The sequence below is a fragment of the Phyllostomus hastatus genome, unplaced genomic scaffold (genome assembly GCF_019186645.2).
Source record: "Phyllostomus hastatus isolate PE091 unplaced genomic scaffold, TTU_PhHast_1.1 phas_contig_148, whole genome shotgun sequence".
NCBI classification, from domain to species: domain Eukaryota; kingdom Metazoa; phylum Chordata; class Mammalia; order Chiroptera; family Phyllostomidae; genus Phyllostomus; species Phyllostomus hastatus.
In genome coordinates, this window is record NW_025333607.1 from 2,781,680 (window position 1) to 2,803,958 (window position 22,279).

A 22,279-nucleotide genomic window follows, 5' to 3' on the forward strand; every position below is an offset into this window, starting at 1 on the left:
GTGAGGCCACAGAGTGAGGTGGGACGCTGGAGCTCCAGGGCGCCACCCAGGGAAGGTCCCTGTGTCGGTTCCCTCCAGCCACGACAGTGCGCAGACATGAGTCTCTGGCCTGGCTCGGGGTGCCTATGGCACTGTGGTTTCAGAGCTGATCCTCCTGGGCCATGATTTTGGTTGGAAGATTAAGTGGATGATCTTTCACATTTAATAAGGCAACTGAACGCAACTACTCCTCATTTTCTTTTCTATTGAAAGCACACGATGCACACAGAGTGAAGAGAAACCACTACAGATGAACGAATCTGGTGTTTGATTTTGTTTCCATCTGTGTGGTTAGAATTAATCCCAGCTGATACGGATTTTTCCATTTGTGACATAGACCTCAGGGAAGGAAGTTTACTGAAAAATGATTTCAAATTTGTGGCATGATACATGTGAAAAAATGAAAGACTTCTATACTGATAAAAAAAACACTGAGAAAATAAAAAATTATTTCAGTGGGAGGGAGGGATGAACAGGCGGAGCACAGGACCTGTTAAGGGCAGTGACACCATTCTGTGTGACGGGGCCATGGTGGACACACGTCCTTACACATCTGTCAGAGCTCATAGACTGCACAGCGTCCCGAGTGACCTCCAATGTGAAAGATGGGTTTTGGGTGACAATGACGTGTCCTTGTAGGTCCACTGACTATGACAGTGCCCCATACCGGTGGGGGATGTTGGCCATAGGGGAGACTGGCATGTGCAGGGGGTAACTGGGAACTGTATGTTCTGTTCACTTTTGCTGTGAACCTAAAACTTGTCTAAAAAATAGTCTATTAAAAACTGACTCCAGCCCTGGCTGGTACGGCTGAGCTGGTTGGAGCATTGTTCCATAAGCCAAAAGCCTGGGGGTTTGGGTCCCAATCCCGGCACCTACCTAGGTCGCAGGTTTGATCCTTGGTCGGGGCATGTGTGGGAGGCAACCAGTCAATGTTTCTCTCTCACACTGATGTTTTTCTCTCTCTCTCTTTCTTTCTCTTTCCTCTCCTCTTTCTCTAAAATCAAAAGACATATTTTAAAAATGACTTCACAAATCTTTCAGATATAAATGTAAGTTTTTAAAATAAATACAACTGCTAATTTCTTTTGTTATTAACAAACTTGGAGCAATTTTTTGATAAATTAGTAAAATTTTACATGTCAATTAAAAAACTGCAGTGAAGTCATTCATTGATAGATTGTTTTGTACATGAAGTATCACTCTAATTAGTCCAGAGATGTCTGGAAAAAGCACCATAGACTAGAAGCTTCAGATCTATTTTTTTTGTTTGTTTTTCAGAAAGAGGGAAAGGGAGAGAGAAAGAGAGGGAGAGAAACATTGATGTGCAAGAGAAACAATGGACTGGGCCCCCAGATGGGGACCCAGCCCGCATCCCAGGCCTGTGTCCAGACGGGGAACTGAACCAGCGACCTTCCAGCCTGCGGCTGGTGCTCAATCCACTCAGCCACACAGCCAGGGCTAGAAGCTTCAGATTTTAAGACAATTTTTAAAACAACCTGAAAACTGGGTGGTGGGGGAGGGAATGATTCTCTCAAATAATTTAAAGTAATCTGAAATGAATGAATATTTCTTCTGGGTTTCCTGATTGATTTATAAACTGGTGGCAATTATGGACTGGTGGAAATACAATAGGTATTATTTTCTAAGAAATAGCAAGTTGATTGTATTGTAGAGTGGAACAGAAAGTGAATCCCTGGAATCATGGAAGAAAGAGGAGGCACAAATTACCTGTTTAGTTCTTAGGGGACTAGAAGAGTCCCCACAGTGTCACTTAGCACAGGTGACTGTCCTGCTCTGGGGGGCACTGTGGACAGTGACAGACAAGGAGCCATTAGGTAAGAGGCCCTAGGGCACCTGGCGGAGTGTGTGTTCTGCTTGTCTTTTTTCCAGAAAAGAACAAAGGGTGTTTATGTAACATTCTAAATGCAAGACAGCCGTCCTGCTGGAGAACAGGGAGAAGACAAATCCCTAAAGGGAACAAAGGAAATAATACAAAATGGAAGCCAGAGAGTGTGTGATTCTGTTCGGGCCCAAATGGAGTCCAAATCCCAGTCAAGACGGTGGCGAGTCCGAGAGAATGGGGCACCGGAGGCCGGGTCCCACTCGCTGGGGACTGCACAGTCACCACCAGACTCCTCTGGGACAGGGACAGGGACAGGGGTGGGCGGGAGGGGACAGCAGCGGGGCAGGGAGTGTGGGCGTGACTCTTGGAGAAGCCACGGGCCCGGCACAGTTTACACCTAGCCTGAACCCAGGAAAAAGCAACTGAATTTGGAGAAACGAACTTCTCAAGGTCCCAGGGGTGGTGAGTAGAGATTGACAGGAGGGCAGAAGTCCGTGCCTCGCAGGAGCACCCCAGCAGCCGCTCAGGACCTCCTGTGACCTTCCTGCCTTCCCTTGCCTGCAGTCACTGTGTCCATAACCTCGTCCCTCTCTGCTCCCCATGCCGTGCGTTTCTCGGCCGCCCAAACACTCTCAGTGCTGCCCTCACTGTGCTGTGTCCAGACTCGTGCGGAGGGGCTGGGACAGGACCGTCCGGACACGCAGGCAGTTATTCAGAACTTTGGGGTTATGGGAAGTCTTTTGTGTTATAGAAATTAGGAGGGAGGAAGAAATTGGCAGAATTATGATTCCAGTTTTCCTAATTGTTTAGATTTCATAGATTCCGCCGATCACATATTAACTTCTGGCATACCTCAAAATGTTTGTTATACAAACGAAACTTTTGTTGAAACTGCCTCCTTTAGAAATGGAAATAAATCTAATTTAAGATGATCAGCTTTAATGCTGTTAAGTGAAAATGCTTGATGGTGTCACAGCTGAGTAAATATTGAAGAAAAACCCAAATACTTTAGGAAGATAACTAATAACAAGCTATAGGCCAGCCAAGTGCCTTGGCTTTCGTTACTTTTAATCCCTATTACTTGTCAAAGAAAAGGGAGAGAACCTCTCTCAGTATAATTCAGAAATCCTACCCTCACACAAAAATTCCCCTTATAACTAAGTTACAGGTAGAAATCCACCTTTTTTTTTTTTTTGAAATCCACCTTTTAAAAAACTGCTGTGGCCAGTTGGTTAGCACAGCAGCACTATCTACAAATACAGTTGTTTAAACACAACAGATTGCTAGGACTCAGCAGGTTCACTGATGGCAACTGGGCTTGAAAATTACCAGTGTTATTAAATTTCCACCCCATTACCTTGACTTTTATTTAGAAACCTCCGTCAGTGAGTTTCTCCTTCATTACAAGTCACTAGTTAACCAAGCCATAAAAATCACAGAAACACAATGATGTCTTGGAAACGTAAATACTTAGTTCAATTCTGTTGCTTCACAAAGTCACTGAAGCATTCCAGTTAATCCACTTATGACCATTCTCAAGCCTTTGATTCAAAAACCATTAGTTGCAGTCATGTCAAATGGTGCTTGACAAAAAGAAAGCCCCAAACTCCTGACCAGTAATGGATCTTAACCAGTCGTCGGACGAGTGTGGTACCCCCTGTCTTTTTTTTTTTATAAGTTTTTAAAAGATTTATTTATTTATTTTTAGAGAGGGAAGGGAGGGCGAAAGAGAGAGAGAGAGAGAGAGAGAGAGAGAGAGAGAGAGAGAGAGAGGGAGAGAGAAAGAGAAACATCAATGTGTGGTTGGCAGGGGAGCATGGCCTGCAACCCAGGCATGTGCCCTGGCTGGGAATTGAACCTGCAATGCTTTGGTTCACAGCCTGCACTCAACCCACTGAGCTATGCCCGCCAGGGCCCCCCTGTCTTTTTGATTGTCCCCAAACCTCTGTTTCAGGACCGGTGATCTCCTGCCTGTATGAGAGTCTTGTCCTGCTGCCTTCTCCAAGGGCATTCCTACTCGAAGCAGCTGCTTCCCAGCTGCCCGCAGCAGGCGCTCAGGGGTTGGTTCGGAGAGAGGTGTCTTCTCAGATACACTGAGATCCTAAATCACATTAACAAATGAACAGCAGTCAATTGACAAGTACTTATTGACTGTTTGTTCATTGAACTAAATACCCACTGAAGAGAATTTGGTACGAGAAGACAGAGTCCTCTAAACCTTCGTACTCTGGATGGCTGCATGGATGTCTCCAATATACACACACACACACTTGTAACAGAGAGCAGACTGCCAGGGCTCGACGAAGGTTGTGGGAAGGACCTCTGTCAGACTCTGGACGAGACACTCTGGACAAGGGGACGAGGTAGTGAGGCCAGCCTCTGATGGAAGAAGGAGAGACGGCGTGGAGAGGGAGGCGGTGGGGGAAACAAAGGGATAAGAGGGGTGAGGGGATCGTTCGCATTGGACAAAACGAAGTGAATCTGCAACAGATGTAAACCTGCGTTTTTGTGCATGAGTTAGTGTGCCCACATTGCACATACGACTAAGATTGGCTTTGCCTTAAGCCCATTCTGATGCTATTCATTTGAAGAGATGAAGCACACCGAGGTCACCCACGCTGATTCCATCGGGCTCCACCAAGAATCATGGGAAACAGTGGTGGCCGGCCCCGGTGGAATTTCCATCTATGCTAAGATTGTTTCTTAACCCCTTCCCGTAAGCTGTCCCATCCAAATCAATTCCAAATTATCATTGCTTGTCTTTGGAGTGGGACGGGACAGATTATACTGATTGACTTTATTGCTGGCACTGACCCTTCTCAACGGAATAGATCTGGGAGGCCCATTAATTCTTCCATTTGAAAAATGTAGTCAATTTTTCTGTACCTTCGTTCCAGATAGTTAAGTTCCTCTAACCCCGGGTGGTGTCAGAAAGTCATAAATCACAAAAACTACCGTAGGCACACTGTTGCTCCTTCTGATGTGTGCCTTTTGGTGTGCCACGCTCAGGACACCTGTGACGATGTAATGAACCTGTGGCTACAAGCTGAGGTGAAGACAAAGTGGGAGCGAGTGCATGAGGGGCAGCACGACTTCCTGGAGGGCACGGCTGCTGCTTCTGCCCCAGCAGCTCCCACCCGCTGTCGACGGTGGAGGGCAGAGTGCTCACTGCCTGCCTGCCTACCTCTTGCTCACTCCGTGCAGTCTTGCTCTCTCCCCACAAGCTAAGCTCTGGGAGGAATCTGAATTTTGAACAAATGTACAAAGGGCCAAAAGGGATTGGAACTGATCTGTCCAATGGCAGTGCCTGAGAAAGACTCCTCTTAGAGTCCCCAAATGCTGTCCTAATGGGTTTGCCTTCCCTGAGGTTGGAGCAGTGACATCGTCCTCCATACTGGAAGCTGGGGACTTCACCCCTTTTCATCTCTTGGCATACATCAACTAATTACTACAATTCTGTAGCACACCAAAAATATTTGCCAATCTGACAAAAAAAAAGGTATAATTTTGAGTCATTCACACCAGACAGCTATCATTGTGTTGGCTGTTGTCATTTTTTTAATGTGACAACCTAAGGGAAAAGAGGTTAGTGGCTCTGACTAAATAGTCAGGTATTGAATGTTTTAAAATTTTTGTGGCACACCCATTGAAAATCGCTGCTATAAGCTACTCCAGTTTTTTTGCAGTTGCTATTCTTTTAAAAAAGGATTTAGCTAGAGGTGATTTTTTTGTGGCTTGCAGCCAAAGGGGATTACAGTATACACTTTCCTCCCTCTGTTACAACTTCCATCCACAGCATTAGGGATGGGAAGGTTCAAACAGTACATTTGCAGGACGCAGAGGTGACATCACTGATGCCTTCTGGTGCTGCTTTCAGCGCAGCTGATTTTAGGGACAGCAACAGTGAACAAAGAGGCCAGGGTGAGAGAACAAAGAAGGTGGCTGTCTGCTCCCTAAGGAGCTACCCCTCATACCACTCATTGTAACAATGAACACTACAACAGATCCCCGTGGGCATCATTATGAATGAGTCTGGCTACACTGTATCTGCTGATAAACACTAGGGCTTTCCCATTTCACCCCCCCAAGAAAAAATCCAGTCCCCAAAAGATGAGTGTGTCTGGCTTCTGAGCTGAAAAATAAATGGTGGAGGAGGGAGCACTACCCTTGTTGCTATTATTTTCTGGGTTGGGTCACCAACAAGATAAAAACTCTGTGATCCCTGCACTGGAGTTCTGTGTCTGCTGTCCCCTTTCCACCAACTAACCACTCGATGACAAAGATAGAGGGGCTCTACCTACAGGCCACAGATTCTATAGTTGAAATCAGAAGCGTGAGAGGGCCTGAGATTTTATAAAAAGAAAATACATAGTTCACTTTAACAACAATGGAAAATGCCCAGGATGTTTTAGAATATAACCCCAGAGAGTATGGGTAACCAATAACATGAAATGCAGCACAGAGACAAAGAATCTTGGGAAAGGCCCACTAGATTCCACAAGGGAAAAGCTCCAGTAGAATGATAGGGACAGAGCACATTCACATGAGGGAAAGGGGGCTGGAGGACAGAAAATAGAGGTTTGGCAAAGAAAAGAAGAGGAGAGGTAGAAAAGTAGTTAAAGGAATCAAAAATTCTTTTTGTTTTTAAGCTAGGGCCCTGCACTTGGGCTTATGCTCTGCCGTCACTGTGTTGAAATTCTTTATATTTTTGGAACCAGGACCCTGTGTTTTCACTTTTCACTGAGCCCCGTGAATTTTGAAAGTGCTCTGAAGGGAGCCAAGCACTGCGTGTAACTGACGGCTGCTTCTCCAAAGATGCCCGCGCCGTAATCCCCAGAACCCATGTGTCTGTTACCTCATGGCAGCACAAAGGACTTTGTGGAGGGGACCAAATCAAGGATTTTGAGGCAGGGAGATTATCCTGGATTTCTGGGTGGACCCTATGCGACCACAAGGGTCTTGGTAAGAGGCAGGCAGTGGAGTGAGGCTCAGAAAGAGGAGGCCTGTGGCAGTGGAAGCAGAGGGAGCGAGGAGCCCACAGTGCCATGCTGGTCCTGAGCTAGGGAATGCAGGTGGCCTGTGGAAGCTGGAAGAGGCAAAGAAATATATTGTCCCTTAAAGCGTCTAGAAGGAAGGCAGCCCTGCTGATCCAGTCTGTACTCCAGAAATGTAAGATAATAAATTTGTTTTAAGCCTATATATTTGTGTAATTTGTTATAGAAGCGATAGGTACCTAATACACACTAAAAGTGCTGTATTTCTAGTTCTCTGGAGGTCAAGGCTATTGATAAAATTAATAGCACCTATCATTGATTGAACACTTCTGTTATGTCATCCTGGAACAACTTATGAGGGGGGCGTCATGGTGTTCACATAAAGACAGGGAAACTGAGGCATCCATAGATTAAGTCACTTGCCTAGAATCGCATGATAAGTTAGAATGTTTACAGGTGGGTGCTGAGCACTGTCTATATCACAAGTTTTTCTGTGCGTTTGTCCCTATTCCCACGTTACACTCTGAACTTTGGGGTTCGTTTTCCCTCTCTAACGTGCTTCCTGTTAGGAAGGGGAGCGGGACAGGCAGAGGATGACAGCACGTCCAGGGCGCATCAAATGAAAAAGGGGCCGAAGCCGCAGGGGCTCACTACGCCCCCGCGGCGGATGAGGCCACGGGCCAGCGTCAGAGAAAGCGCCTCAGGTTCAAAGTCGAAGACGCTAACGTACGTGGGTACTGGCCGAACCCCAGGTCAGGGTAGCTGACACCCGAGACCAGGCCCTGTTTCCAGGACAACTGCAGGGGGAGGGCCGTCCCTCCTTAAACCCCGGCCAGCGCCTCTAGTGTTTTGGAGCTCACGTGGTCCCGCCTCATTGGCCGCCACGGAGGCCGAGCCCCGGGAGGCGGAGCGACTCCGCAAAGGCACGTCCGGTTTGTTTCTCCGCGATCCCGCCTTCTGCGCGGACCACAATTCCCACAAGGCCCCGCGTTCGGGGCGGGCCCGGGGCGGAGGCGGGGCCGAGAGCGGGGCGGGGCCAGGCGAGGGGCGGGGCCCCGGGGATGTGGTGGGGGCGCTGGGCTCTCCGCCTCACTGGCAGCTGCGGGGCTCGTGGACCTCTGACCCTGGACTGTCGCCGCCGCCGGCAGCAGCCCCGGTGGGTCGTCGCTCGGGCCGCTCACGGTTCCCCAGCCCTTTGGGGCCCTGCCGGCCGCGGTGCAGGGAGCGGGCAGCATGAGCCGGGGGACCCGGCGGGCCGGCGCGGAGCGGGGGGCGGCCGCGGTGCGGCTGCTGGTCACCCTGAGCCTCCTCCGGGGCGTCGTCGAGGCCCAGGTGAGCCGGCGATGGTGGGGAGGCCGGGCGGCCTTTGGGCAGCGGGCGACCTGACAGGAGTCGTCCAGGAAGCGCCGGCGAGTCGCCGCTGCGCGGGGCGGCGACACTCGGGGTGACGGCAGGGAAAGGGGAAGAGGATGCGGGCCGGGAGGTGTGCGTTCCGAGCTGATTTGTGGACCCGCTGGAGTGCGGCGGGAGAGGCGGGAGGGGCGGGAGCGAAAGCATCCGCGCTGAAACGCCCCCCTCGCCCTTGGAGAGTTGCGGGGACTAGAAGACCGAGGCCGGTGGCCTGAGGGAGCGGAGCGAGCCGGGAGGGGACGGGACTTCCCTTCCTGAACTAGAGCGTCTCTTGGCTGTCACCCCCACTAAGGACCGCCGTGTCTCGCCAACTTGTGCAGTCTGCCTGGCGACGTCCAGGTGCACCCACGTGCGAGCCTGGGTCTGGGTTGGCCTGTGGTCTCAGCAGGACGGCGGTGGCCCCGGAGCAGAGTTCGGGGTTTCCTTGGCGAAGCTTACATTACAGGTGTTCCCAACAAGCTGGAAATCGGAGGGTTAGTGACCAGATCTTTGTCCTTAAGGGGCATGTTTGCTTTGGGTTACACAGTCGAGTTTGGATAGACTGCTGCCAGGTGTTGCTGTTTGCACCTGCGGCAAAGTGGCAGAACTGAGAGAGGAACAAGGTGGCTCAGGTGGCCGGATAACCAGGGGAGATGTGATTTGAAGCAATTAAAGCTCATTGCTAAGAAAAATTCCAGGTAACTGAGTGTAACCGTGTAAACATGTTTTTCTGACAGTATTCAGACACTTTTTTCGTGGCTTTTGATGCTTTGCACTAACTCCCAGAATGCCTGAATATTCTACTTGTGCCCATGTTTGAATACTTTTTCATAAATGATAAAAATAAAAGGGACAAACTTTTGGTTTGGGGGAGTATGTTAAAAATGCAGGTTCTCTGGCCCCACTGCCAGATGTCCTGACTTAGTGGCTCCAGATGTGACCCCAGGAGTCAGCATTTTAAATAAGCCTTGCAGGTAACTGTAGCAGAGTTATCCTTCCAACTGCCTGTCCAACCCCACTTGGGAAATACTGAAGTAAAGATAGTGGAAATCTGGGCATACCTACCAGATTTATGAAAAGCACGCTTGGGCAAAATTACTTTCTAGTTACTAGTTGGATGTTTGTTTTTGAATGGAATTTACATTCAGATATTTTTTAACATCAGATTTTCTCATTTTCTCTCTCTTTTTCTCTTTGGTTTCTCCACATACCACTAATTATGTACATTAATGCTTCATAATTGCATCTGCCCTTTCATTTTTATTGTATACAAGTAAACATGTAATTTTCATTTCATTCACCCAATGGAATTAAAGATTTGTGCGTATTCAAAGTGGCATCGCGCCTAACAATCCTCAAGCATGAATACGTTTGCTTTTTGTTTCTGGTGGCACTTTCTAATATAGCCTTTGATCATATTTTAGATAGTCCTTTAATCTGTAACAAGTTACAATATACATTCTCTCATTCTATTTGATACGTCTCAGAAATGGGACTCTTGAGGTGACTGGAGTTCAAGGAGCTCACATGACGAAACATCACACTTATTAAGTCAGTGAACAAGGGGAAACGGAGCCCCAATGGGCCCCTTTCTGATCTGCACAGTACATCCCAATGTGCTTGCTGTTTTGGCATAGAAATAACGCACAGGAAACCCAGGAAAATGAAAAAGGGGAACCAAGAGAGTTCTTTTACTCTTTTTCCATATGCTAACTTGGAAGCAAAACAGTAAAGCATAAAGGGAAGAATAGATTAAAAAATAGTTTTATTCGCAAGAAATCACTGAGATATATCTTTGTAATAAAAGTGTAAAATTATTTTCAAGCACACAAAATAATAGGGATTTGTATATCTCAACTCCATTTTTTTTTAAATGAAATGCAAATGTGTTTTGTAGTGTGGCAAAGCCCAAGGAAGTAAAGACTGCAGACAGGTGATAGAACAAGTTAGTGTTCCTGTAAAGAAGTAGTTTCAGTTGGATATATTTTAAAATCTTTCTACATGCATTTCTGAGGTGGCATGAAATCCAGAAATACACAGAGCACCCCACCCCCACCCCAGCCCCGGAAGGAAAGCCATATATAACCTTGGGACTCAAACAACCTTGTTCTAGTCCATTACCCTGGGGATTTTCCCCAGCCCCAAAGACCTCCAGCTTCTGCTTTAACAGCTGCGTGAGGTGGAATGGACAAGACCTAAAGCCATGTCTGTTCAGGGAGAGGAAACTGAAAGGAGACCTCACCCTAAAACTTGGACTTCAAAGGGCTACATCCTCAACATATGGGTGACTGAAAAATGAATCCCACTGGGAGTAAGGGAACAGGAAGGAAAGTTGCTTGGGGAGGGAGGAAAAGCTCCCTTGAGAATTTGTAGCCAGGAGCCACTTACACAGGTTTGCAGGCCAAATCCATGCCACCTGTGCCACGAAAGGGTTCAAGTGGAAAATTTAATTTCTAGCAGGCCCAGGTTGGTATGCCCCCAGCTTACTGATAAAAGCAAATATCCATCCTCTCTGGAGGAGTTTATTTTCAACCAAGGTCCCAAAGAATTATTGGAGGTAAAGTGCTGGGAAGAATAGCAACTGACAATCAAAAATCACAAAACACACAGGCACCATGAACGAGGTATTAGAAAAATAGATTATAAAAGTAGACCCATAATGACCTAGGTTCTGAAAATATAAGATACAATTTTAAATTGTTCAATGTGTGTAGATAAAAAGAAATTTGAAAGTATGAAAAGGCAACAAGAGACCAAATTAAAGAATGACCAAAGAGATGACAACAATGAAAGAGTTCTAGAAATGAAAAGAAATGAATATCGATGGATGGACTAAGTAGCTGAGTATATACAACAGAAGACAGGATTATTGATCTAAACAACATTTTCTTTTTGTTCCTTCTACTTACCCTGCGGCATGTCTTCCATCATCACTCTCAGCTTCAGACGTCACCAACAAAATCGGAGTAACGGAGTAACCCACATCTGTGCATCTGTAGTCGCTGTGCCCACCTATTTTGACTTCTATAGGTCACCGTAGATAACAGTTCATACTCACACGCCCATCCATCCCCTTTCCCATTTCAGGGACCTGGCTCGAGCAAATCTGCCCCCATTCTCCTGGATCATCAATTTTTCCTTCTCTGATGGACTGTTATTGTCATTATAAGACATGCTGTTCATTCTACTGTTTTAAAGTTCTCTCTTGGCCCACCCATCTCTTCTGCCTGCTCCATTCTTCTGTCCCCGTCTGTAGAAAAAACACAGGAGAGCTGCTTCCGTCCTTCCTGTTCTGGCCCGCTCTTCAGCCCGTGCCAGGCACACTGTTGGCGCCGCCACTCCCTAGGCTGCCCTTGTCAGGACGGCACGAACGTCTCCCAAAACCTGTAGTTTTTACACGTTTGTTTGCTCTACGTGTCAGCGGCAGATTTTCACCTCTCGCTCTCCCTGAAATTCTCTGTTCTTTTGACTTCGGGATATGGTTCTGATTTTCCTCCCGACTTGCAGTCCAGTCTTTCTCATTATCCTTTCTGTGTTCCTCCCCTGCCCCCAACTAACCATTTGACCCTCTTTCCTCTCTCTGTCCTTGTTGTCTCGTTTAGTCTCTTGGTTTTAAATAATTATACATACACACACGTGTGTGTGATAAAATTGATTTTATATATAAATAATTGATTATATTTCTATATATATAAAGTTGATTTTCAGAATGTCCATGTTAGGAGTCTCAGCTCTAGATTCAAATATCCAACTACCTTTCACTATCTCCACTTGGAGGATAACTAGATATCTCAAACTGGATGTGCCAGGAACCAAATTCCTGATCTTTTCCCCCAAATCTGCTCCTCCCAGTCTTCTCCCCATTAAACAGGTTGTTGTTCTCAAACAAGGCAAGTGTGTTCTTGTTTTGAGGCCCGAATGCCTAGCACAGTCTTCTCGTGTATTTACATGGCTCACTGGCTCCCTTAGGTCTCTGCTAAAGTGTCACGTTATCCCACTTGTCCACTAATGTGAATTGTTACCTTCCTTGATCATACAAAATAAAAGAGAAACCTTCCACCTCACCTTGTACTTCTTAGGTCCTTGTCACCTGTTCTGGCACAGAGCTCCTAAAACCCTTGGAATTTCCTGCAGAATGGGAGTGCCTTTTGTCATTCATAACAAGCCCCTTTTAATCAGTTAATGCTGTGATGGTAGGTGGGGAACCCCTGGGCAGCCTCAGGGTGGGCTGGAGTGATAACAGGGCTGGTACTTTTAGCCTCCTGATGGGGAGGGTATGGTGGAGATGGAGTTCTGTAAAAGCTCTTAAAAACACAAGTTTTAAAAAAATTGTTTTTTCTTCAGAGGAATGACACGAAGAGACTCCTGTTTTAGGACAATATATATTTTTAAATATTGTATTTACTTTTAGAGAGCGTAGAAGGGAGGGAGAAAGAGAGGGAGAGAAACATCAATGTGTAGTTGCCTCTCACACATCCCCCACTACTGGGGACCTGGCCTGCAACCCAGGCGTGTGCCCTGACTGGGAATTGAACCAGCAACCACTAGGTTTGCAGGATGCCTCTCAGTCTACTGAGCCACACCAGCCTGGGCAAAAACATGAGTTTTAATGAGCTTCCCGGTTGGCAGCACAGAGACTTGGTGGGAGTGTGGCTCAGAGACACAGAAGCGCTGCCTTGCACCTTCCAGTACCTTGTCCAGTGCGTCTCTCCCATTTGGCTGCCCCTGAGTTATATTCTTTACAACAAACCAGAGGACATCAGTAAAGTGTTCTTCTTCTCAGTTCTGTAGACCACTCTAGCATATTATCAAACCTGAGAAGGGAGTCACGGGGAACTTGGGTTTTTAGTCCTCAAGCGTGGGTGGCCTGAGGTTTGAGACTGGCCTTTGAATGAGAGGAAGCCCTGCGTGACTGAGCCCCTGGTCTGTGGGCTTTGCTTGCAAAACAGATAGCATTGTTAGCAGCAAAACAGCACCAGAAGGGTACTGGTGGTTGGATCTTGGTTCAGCATCCTTGGTACTTGAGTTCCAGCTAAGAAAGAATTCAGAGCCAAGACTCAAATAGAAGTAAAAGTTTATTTAGAAAGTCACAGAGGTAGAGAAGTGAGTCGTGAAAGGAGTGAGCCAGCTGGGCAGCGTGGGCTCAGGAAACATATTGCAGAGGCAGAAGAAGGGCCCTGGGAGCTTAGGAAAAAGAAAGGCAGAGACCGTGCCTGGGGGAAGGTAGGGGGAAAGGCACAGGCATGACAGCCGTGTTGGGTCTTCTGTCCTGAGTGTTTTTTTCTGTTTCCTAAAAGCGGGGATTTTAGGGGAGGTCCCAGGGCAGGATCCCAGTAGCATATTCATCAGCTTTCCAGGTGTGCCCTTTCAGGGTCGTGGTCTCTACTGATTGGTCAGTGCCAGGGCAGGGGTCGTTAGTCAGTGCAGCTGGTCCTGAGGTCAGCCATGGCATCGTCCTGCCTGTCCTTGCTGCCTTTCTGGGCCTGAAGCTGAAGCACAGCTGAGGCCCAAATGTCATCTCCAGTTGGACCAAAACTCTGTCTCTGTGGTCAACAGACCCAAGGCTTTTGTCACTAAGGTTATTTGATGCAGGTCAGGACCTTGTCATCTTGACAGCTTAATGCTTAAGAGAGTGGTCATGTGAGGGCTTGTGTGGGAGTGGAGTGAGGCTCTTCTCCGGCCCCCTGTTCCTCCTCTAAGGGGGTCTACTAGGGGAGGAAAGGTCAGGGGAGGGTCCAGACTGCATGACCAGTCTGGATGTGAAAGGTCAGGGGGTCTACACCACATGACTAGAGAGATGCTGGGGGAGGAAAGGTCTCCCTGGGGCTGAGGTCCCACCCTACAGTAGTCTGCTGCTATGCGCGGCCCCGTGACCTCTGGTACCTGGCCCGTCGTTCTACTCTGCTCACGCCTAACGCCTGCAGAAGGGGCACCCAGTTAGTGTTGGGGAGTTGGCTGGTGTGAGGAAACCTGACTTTGTGAAAGCCAAAATCTTACAAGGGTCTCCTAATTCTTTTTTACCTACTACATAGTCCTCCTCCTTGTTTCTCAAAAACGGCAGGCCAGCTTATTGCCTCGGGGCCTTCACATGTGCATTCCATTGTTCTTATCTCATTGGTATGTGTGTGTATGAGTTCCATACACGTTTATCACATGTGGGTTCATGTACCCACCACCGCAGTCCTGGTGATGGGCAGCTCCATCGCACGGAGCCCTCCTGCCCCTGTCCCCACTCCTGCTCCATCCACTACTCCAGCCCTAAGCTCTGCCAACCAATAGTCTGTGCTCCCTTTCTAGGATTTTGTCATTTCAGAAATGTTGTAGAAATGAAACCATACAGTGTGGAACCCTTTGGGATTAGCATTTTTCATTCAGCGTAATTCTCGAAGGCTCATCTAAGCTGTGCATGTCTCAGTGAGTTCCATTTTAAAATCAGCTGAAGAGTGTTTTATGGAATTTTTGGACTCTGAACTTACTTTGTAAGAGTCAGTTTTTCTTTTCATTAATGGATACTTTCAGTAGTGAACAAGAGCATGTGTTTTAAAGTGCAATGACTTGAGACTAAGTGTCATTCCTAGTTTGGAAAAATTATTTTAACCCTGCTAAGCCTTATTTCCTTATATGTAAGATAGGGATGTACTTATTCACTGGGTATTTAGAGAATGCGATGGCTACACAAAACGGCTACACAAACACGAGATGGCACACGCACTGCTCTCAGCCCCGAGCCTGCCGCATCAGGGTTCTGAAAGTGACCGTCTAAAAGAAAGCTAGGGTCACCACAGTGACGTTACTGAGTCTATGACTTCTAGGTTAGTTTTGGAAGAAATTGCTATAGCATTCCAACGACTGCTTGGATTTGATACGTGTTTAGGCAAAGGGAAAACTCATTCAATATCTTTCTTTCTGACCACTAAACAAAAATGTTTAGTTCCTCAAAATGGGTACATCTCATTCTTCTGTTGTTTTTTATTGAGTTGACCATAGTAAAAAGTAAGTGACTACTTTGTTTTGTATCTTAATTAGCAAATCCTAGCTAATTTGAATGAGCAAGTTACCTTTTTATGTAATAGTGCAGATTTATCAGGTTCAAACATCATTTATTTATTTTAAATTTTATATATACATATTTTTTCTAGGTCATCGGAGTCCTGGATGATTGCTTGTGCGATATTGAAAGCATCGATAACTTTAACACCTTTAAAATCTTCCCCAAAATAAAAAAACTGCAAGAGCGAGACTACTTCCGTTATTACAAGGTATAGTTATAATTTTTTATTCTGTTGGTACCAAAGATTTTATATAACTGTCTACTGATGTGACTTTTATTACCTTTTAAAATGCATTTTCGACTCTCCTCAGCACCGTATATATTGGGTTGGCCAAAAAGTCCATATAGTTTTTTCCATAAAATAAAAAATGCATTTTTTATTATCACCAATAACTTGAATGATTTGGATATTTTGATTATGTTGGTGCTCTCTCTCATGGTATAATGTTGATTGTTCCCAATTAATGCCTCAGTTTGATCGCTGTCAACTTCAGCTGGTCTGCCTGACTGTGGAGCATCGTCCAGAGAGAATTCTCCAGCATGAAACTTCGCAAACCACTTTTGACACGTTCGATCAGTCACAGCACCTTATCCATACACTGCACAAATCTTTTTTTGCATTTCAGTTGTGTTTATACCTTTCTCAACAAAATGAAGCATGATATGCTGGGAATGTTGTGTATTTTCTTCCATCTTCAATATTAAAATGGCTACACAAAAATTCACCAGTTTTGGTAAGTTTTTAAAAAATGCATGCTGATGTGACAGCTGTCACAATACAGTCTAACCAGATTATCTTCAACGAAGTTAAAGACAACTAAGCACTACTAGAGCCACCTTAGGAAAAAACCAGATGAACTTTTTGGCCAACTCCATATGTCTTCTCTTGCAATGTAGTAAGCCTTATACTAAAAACCCGTTAGTCTCTCCCTCTCTTTCTCCCACCCATTCTCTAAAATTAATAAATGAAATCTTAAAAAATATATTAAAAAGAAAACCTGTTAGTCTTTTTGAAACACTTAGAATCTGAACCCCCTTCCTATGTTGGGGAAATTCTCCATCTTCACTTTGGATTGCGAGGCAGAGACTGCAGCCTCCACAGAAGCTAAAAGTGCCGCAGACTGACTTGGTCAGCCAGCCTGGTAACCGAGGTTCTGCTGTTCAGACACGCCTGCCCAGGCTCTGAGCTGAGCTGACCACGGTGTCACATGCCAGCACTGTTCTCTGTGTAAGGGACCCAGCACAGTAGACGTTCACTGGTGGCTTCCCAGGAGGGCACCGACCCAACTGAGGATGCAGGCCAAATGCCACCCACAGCGACACTGTAGGACCGGTTCTTAAATCCAGCGGCAGTCTGCTCTCTCCAGAGTGACCAGCGACCCAGCAAAGGCAGGAGCAGCGGGGCAGCGTGTGGAAGAACAGTTTAAACCTAAGAACAGGAGTCGAAGTGTAAGGACAGTCGGTTAGGTTTGAGAAGAGTGGTTTGAAAGCTGCTCTCAGGCCTTGCCTGTGCTCTTGTTCTACGTGTTCAATTGGGTTTATAAATTCTTTAATTTTTAGTGTATTTTAAAAATTGAGCGTGATTATCTCTTTTATCCTGATTCTGTACAGGCTATTTTAGTTCTTTAAATATTTCTGAGGATTAAAAAATCCAATATTTTGGTAGTTTTAAGTTGTGCAGAAAGATAAGTTAGAGAATTAAAAATTAGGGAATGCATCCTTTTTTTTTCCCGTCAGTACCAACAATATCCAAAGTAGGTGAATGTTTCTCCCCTATACACAATTCCTTAGGAACGCAGATTCCACAGACATTTCCAAGAGTAATGGATGCCTAAAGAAACTAGTAATGGAGTGTCTAGTGTTCTGGGCATTTTCCATACAAATAAGGTAGTTCAGAATGGCTTTTTCTCTTTCTCACCCTAAAGCCATAAATCCATCTGCATTTGTAGCTGCTTTCCCCTATTTCCTTTCTACTGTTAGGTTTAACCATGTGGAGTTGTTACAGATCACAGCAGTTGATTGTTGCCGATGTCATATGGTTCAGCCCAGTGCAGTAGGGGAAGTGTCACTTCGACCGAAGGTCACCCCTTCACAGAACATCCAGACCTCATACCTGTGCTGTCTGTCATCACCCTTGCTCATTCACTGCTCTCTGTTGGGGTCACATCTTCTCTTTCTGTGTCCCCACAGGCCTGGTCAAGAGTAGGCACTCACATATTTGACTAAATGAATGAGTATCTCATTGAATATTTATACTGAGCACTGTTGGGTCAGTGTTAGCTACGCTTTACAAATGAAGAAACAGTGGTTCCGGTGCTCCAGGTAGAAGTTTCATTAAAACAAGGCATGGAGCAGCACACAGAATTGAAAGACACGCTGAAGCAGCACACTTCGGAAAAGACAGAAATGAGAGCAGGAGCTACTGACCATTCTCTCTGTGGTGCCACTGGAATTTTGGGTCAAGTCCACCATTTCACCTAAGAGTCAGATTCCTGGGAGAAAGGGTCTCAGTGGTCTAGGTAGGGTCATGTGACCCTTCGACCAACAGAGGGAAAGACACTTTGGCTAACAGTCCTATCTGCATTAATATAAAGGAAGTAATTGTTTCTGAGTGGGAAATTAGAGGATGTTACAGAAGAAGGAAAAATGAAAGTTGGACAGGCAAAAATTATTGTACATCGTGGTCCTTGGCTAGCCAACATACAATTTATCTTTATACATGAACTTTTTAAAATGTTCTTACCAACATAATGAAGTTCCTCCCTGTGTAACCGGAATGTACTCATATCCTCTCCCCAAGGAGAAGAATGCAGTGGTCTGGTTCATGTATTTAGCTCCAGGTCCAAGGAAATTTAACCAGTATTCTCTAAATATTATAGTGGCAGAAAAGGAAAGCTAAGAGAAGAGATGAATTTTAAACACATTTAGATATTTATGCTACAAGGAGATATAGGCAGAAGCAACAGTAGACCTCTGTCAGCTGGTCAGTTGGCTGTGGTAGTGGCAGATACAATTCTGTTTTGCACTATCTGTTCCATTCCTTTATTCACCCAATATTCATTGATTTAGCAAGCTGTGTCCTGAGTGCTGTGGAACCAGTACTGAGTAAGACAAAGACTCTGACCCCATGGAGCTTTTATTCTGATTAGGGAGACAATAAACTAGTAAACAATAAAATATAATTGTGTGTGGTTATAGGATAACTGCCGTGGAGAAAAATAAAGTAGAGTAGGACATAGAGCGTAATGGGGTTGGGGGGTGTCAGCAGCCTTATTTAAAAGAGGTCGGTCAGGAAAGGAAGGTATCGAAGGTACTCGTGCTGTGCAGCTTGAGCAAAGAGCTTCCTGACATGGAAGGGTAGGCGTGGCGGTCCCTGGGGAGAACGTGCAGGAAGGGGACTAGAGCTGCAGGACGGAAGGTGTCGGTGTGGGAGGAATGAGACGACGCCTGGTACGGCTGGAGGAAAGCGAGGGAGATGGAGCTGGAGAGGTTGGTGGGGCCAGAGGAAAATGAGCGGGGGGCCTTATTAAACGTGAGGATGGCAAGGTTCGTTGTAGGTGTTAGGAGGAGCCACTGGAGAGAGCGGCACAAAGCAGACCGACTGTAACGGTGTGGGACAGGCAACACAGGAACCACCGAGGGGGCTGTTGCATCAGCCAGGTGACAGAGGAGGCATGGAGTCGGGCCGGGTCGTAGAGTTGGAAGAGGAGGAAAATGATCAGCTTCAGGTTGTGTATAAAAGGTAACACCAACAGGCCGTAGGGGCTGCACATAAGGTGTGAGGTTAGAAGTGATATCAAACACGATGCCCGAGTTTTGAGCATATTGCCAAAAACACACTGTGTCCAAGTGGATTTTATTCCAAGAGAGCAAGGGTGAGGCTTTGAGGTTTTCAACACATATTCCTGGTTTTTAGAAAATTTAATAAATTAAGGATGATGGGTACTCCCTTAACACGATCATTTCAGCCCTCACATTAGCATTGCCGGCCTCTGACCTACAGGGAGCTGCTGCGGGAATTCTCACTTAGGTCAGGAGCTCAGAAGAGGGTGCCCACGCTCCCCTCAGCTGTGGGAGGCGTTGGCCTGGATAACCAAACAAGAAAAAGTAAAACTCTCCACTTAAATGACGAAAGTAAACCTAGAAAAGTCAAAGGAAATAATAAAATGAACACAAACAATAAAAAACATATAGTAGGCTATAAACTTAGTAAACAAAAATCAGTATCTTCATAGTTATAAACAATAACAAGTTAGAAAATATACTAGAGGACAAATCCCCATTTGCACTGGCAATGAATAAAGATGAAATATACAGGAATAAATGTGTGAAGAAATGTGTGGAACCTGAGGCAGGAAGCACGCTCCAAAGCACTCCTGAAAGGCACAGAATAGTCTGACCAAATGAACAGGTAGTCTTTGTAGTATAAAGACGTTAATTCTCCCCCGAGTTAACATATAAATTTTAATGTAATCCTACTAAAAATATCAATAGTTGTTTTTTTCAGGAGCTGGACAAGTTGCCACAGGTTAAGTCCCGTGGGAAGCTGATTCTGAGATAGCTGTTGGTGTGTGAGAGCTTCATTAGGGCCTGCCCTTGCATCCATGTGAGGGAAGGGCAAGGGGGGGAGGAAGTCAGGGTTGGGGAGGGAGAAGGAACGCTGTGATGCTGCCTCAGTGGATACCTCTGTGACCTTCCAGAGCTGCCACCACCTGAGGGAGGGTCTGGGCCTTTATTTTTATATTTATCCTCTCCCGAGGATACTTTTTCATTGCTTTTTTAGAGATCGGGGGAGAGAGAAACATCAATGCCAGGGAGAAGCATCCATTGGTTGCCTCCCATATGTGCCCGGACCGGGGATCATATGTTTCTGGACTGGGGACCAAACCAGTAACCCAGGCATATGCCCCGATTGGGAGTTGAACCGGCAACCTTTCAGTTAAGGGATGATGCTCCAATCAACTGAGCCATGCCAGCCAGGGCACGGGTCTGGGCCTTTCTGTCCCCACACCGGTCATTGGATGAAGGCCATCACAGGCTGGGGTGGGGAGCCCTTGGGCAAAGTGGCTCTCTCCAGGTCAGCTGCCTGCAGCATTCCTGAAGGGTGACCGGAGCAGCGTGCTAGTGTCTCCCGCAGCCCTCTCCTTTCACCATGAGTTCATTATCTATTGCTGCATTAAAAACTAGCCTGAAACTCAGCAACTTAAAATAGCAGACTGAGAGGTGGTATTTGAAGAAGACCTAAAGGGAGTGAGAAGGCAAGCCATCTGCATTGCTTTCAGGCAGCGGGAGCAGCAGGAGCAAAGGCCCTGAGGCCACGGGGTGCCTCCGTGGTTGAGGAACCACCAGGATGCCTGTGAACGAGGGCTGAGAGCAGGGGAGCAGGCCCTGCAGGGCCTTCTCCGCCAGGGTAGGAACTTGGAGTTTGACCCGACCCGATTTTCGGAGGTGGTGTATGTAGGGTGAGAAGAGGAGATGAGGATGATGCCAAGGTTTTAGCTTAAGGAACTGGAATAATGGCTATTTACTGAGATGGCAAGAATTGCTGGAGGGAAGAGCTCGGATTTAGTCATGTTAGTAATTTGGCAGTGACTGTCCTGTGGGAGAGCGGGACGAGGAGAAGGGGGTGAGCCACAGGCCAGCCTGGAGGGCCGCAGAACAGGCTCTGTAGTGGCCTGGGGAGGGAGAGGAGCCCCCATGGGTGCCCAGCAGGAGGGCTGGTGTGGCTGGAGGCTGGTGGCAGGAGACAGGAGGGGCAGGGGTGGGCAGGAGGTGGGGTGACAGAGGGCCTGGTGAGCTGGCTGCAGACTTTGGGAAGCCACAGGAGGGTTGGGAGTGGGGATCGATACCATCTGAATGACGTTTTAGAGAGGTGGTTATGGCTGCTGTGTGAGAATCGGAGGCGGAGGAAGCAGAGAGACTTGCAGTAGTCTGGGCGAGAAATGAGCAGGGCAGTGGAGGCGGTGAGGAGCAGACGGTGAACTGTTTGAAGTGGATGAAAAGGGAGGAAACAAGAATTAAAAACCGTGCTCTTTGATTTGGGCGATCCCTCTGCAAGTCCTGTTGAATTGCTCTCTTCCCGTCATGGTTAGAACATGACAGTTCAGAGTCGTCACTGTGGTTAAAATGCCCTGCCCGACCTGTCCCTTGCCTGTCCCTCCCTCACTCCCTGCCACTCTGCCCGCCCCCACCCCCACCAAAAGTCAGTGAATTGGCTGTTTTCAGTTCTCAGATGCCAAATACGTTTGTCCATCCAGCATTTATCTGTTCTGAAGCATTACCTCCTCCGTGGCCTGCAGCCGCCAGCCCTGGCGTTTTCCATCAAGCAGTCAATATTTTTCCTCACGATTTGTTATTAAAGAAACATACGAATCTATGAATTTTGTACCCTCCAGCGGATGGTGAGGGTTTTGCGGGGAGGAGAGTGCTTTTTCTGCCCTTTCTTCCCCCAGAGCCCACCCAGCCCTGACACACTTCGGTGCGCCAACACGCTTGTTCCGTGATGGGGGTGTGAGGGACCCTGTGAGACGTTGAGGCGTGGAGTCCAGAAATGCTTTCCACTTCTCCAGAGGAGCTGTGCACTTGGCTTTCTTCTTTTTTTGAAGTGTCAGAGGACTAATAGCATCACTTAATTTTAAAAGTTGATATTACATCTGGGTGTCTGGAGAATAACAGTCATTTCAGTTCTGAACTAGGCAGGTACCTGGGGACAGGAAGCTCCTGCTCATTCGTCACCACGTCCCCGGTGCCCAGCACGGGGACGCCGAAGAGAGCACTGCAGAGCTGTGACACGGTGTACTCACGTTCATTCGTTCTTTCTCTCAAGGTCAATCTGAAGCGACCGTGTCCTTTCTGGGCTGAGGACGGCCACTGCTCCATCAGAGACTGCCACGTGGAGCCCTGTCCCGAGGTAACGCACCGAAAACCGGAGGCCTGGGCTCGGGCGGGTCCTCGACTGGC

General features: G+C 46.9%; 1 protein-coding gene across 1 annotated transcript in view; it reads left to right on the forward strand.

The window, feature by feature from the left end:
* The first annotated feature begins 7,930 nt into the window (after window positions 1–7,930).
* Window positions 7,931–22,279, forward strand: part of ERO1B (endoplasmic reticulum oxidoreductase 1 beta) — a 44,978-nt gene continuing 30,629 nt past the window's right edge. Inside the window, exons 1-3 of the mRNA XM_045861044.1 lie at window positions 7,931–8,211; window positions 15,408–15,527; window positions 22,146–22,229. Coding sequence (XP_045717000.1) covers window positions 8,113–8,211; window positions 15,408–15,527; window positions 22,146–22,229 — 303 coding nt within the window. The 5' untranslated portion in view covers window positions 7,931–8,112. The remainder of the gene's footprint in view (window positions 8,212–15,407; window positions 15,528–22,145; window positions 22,230–22,279) is intronic.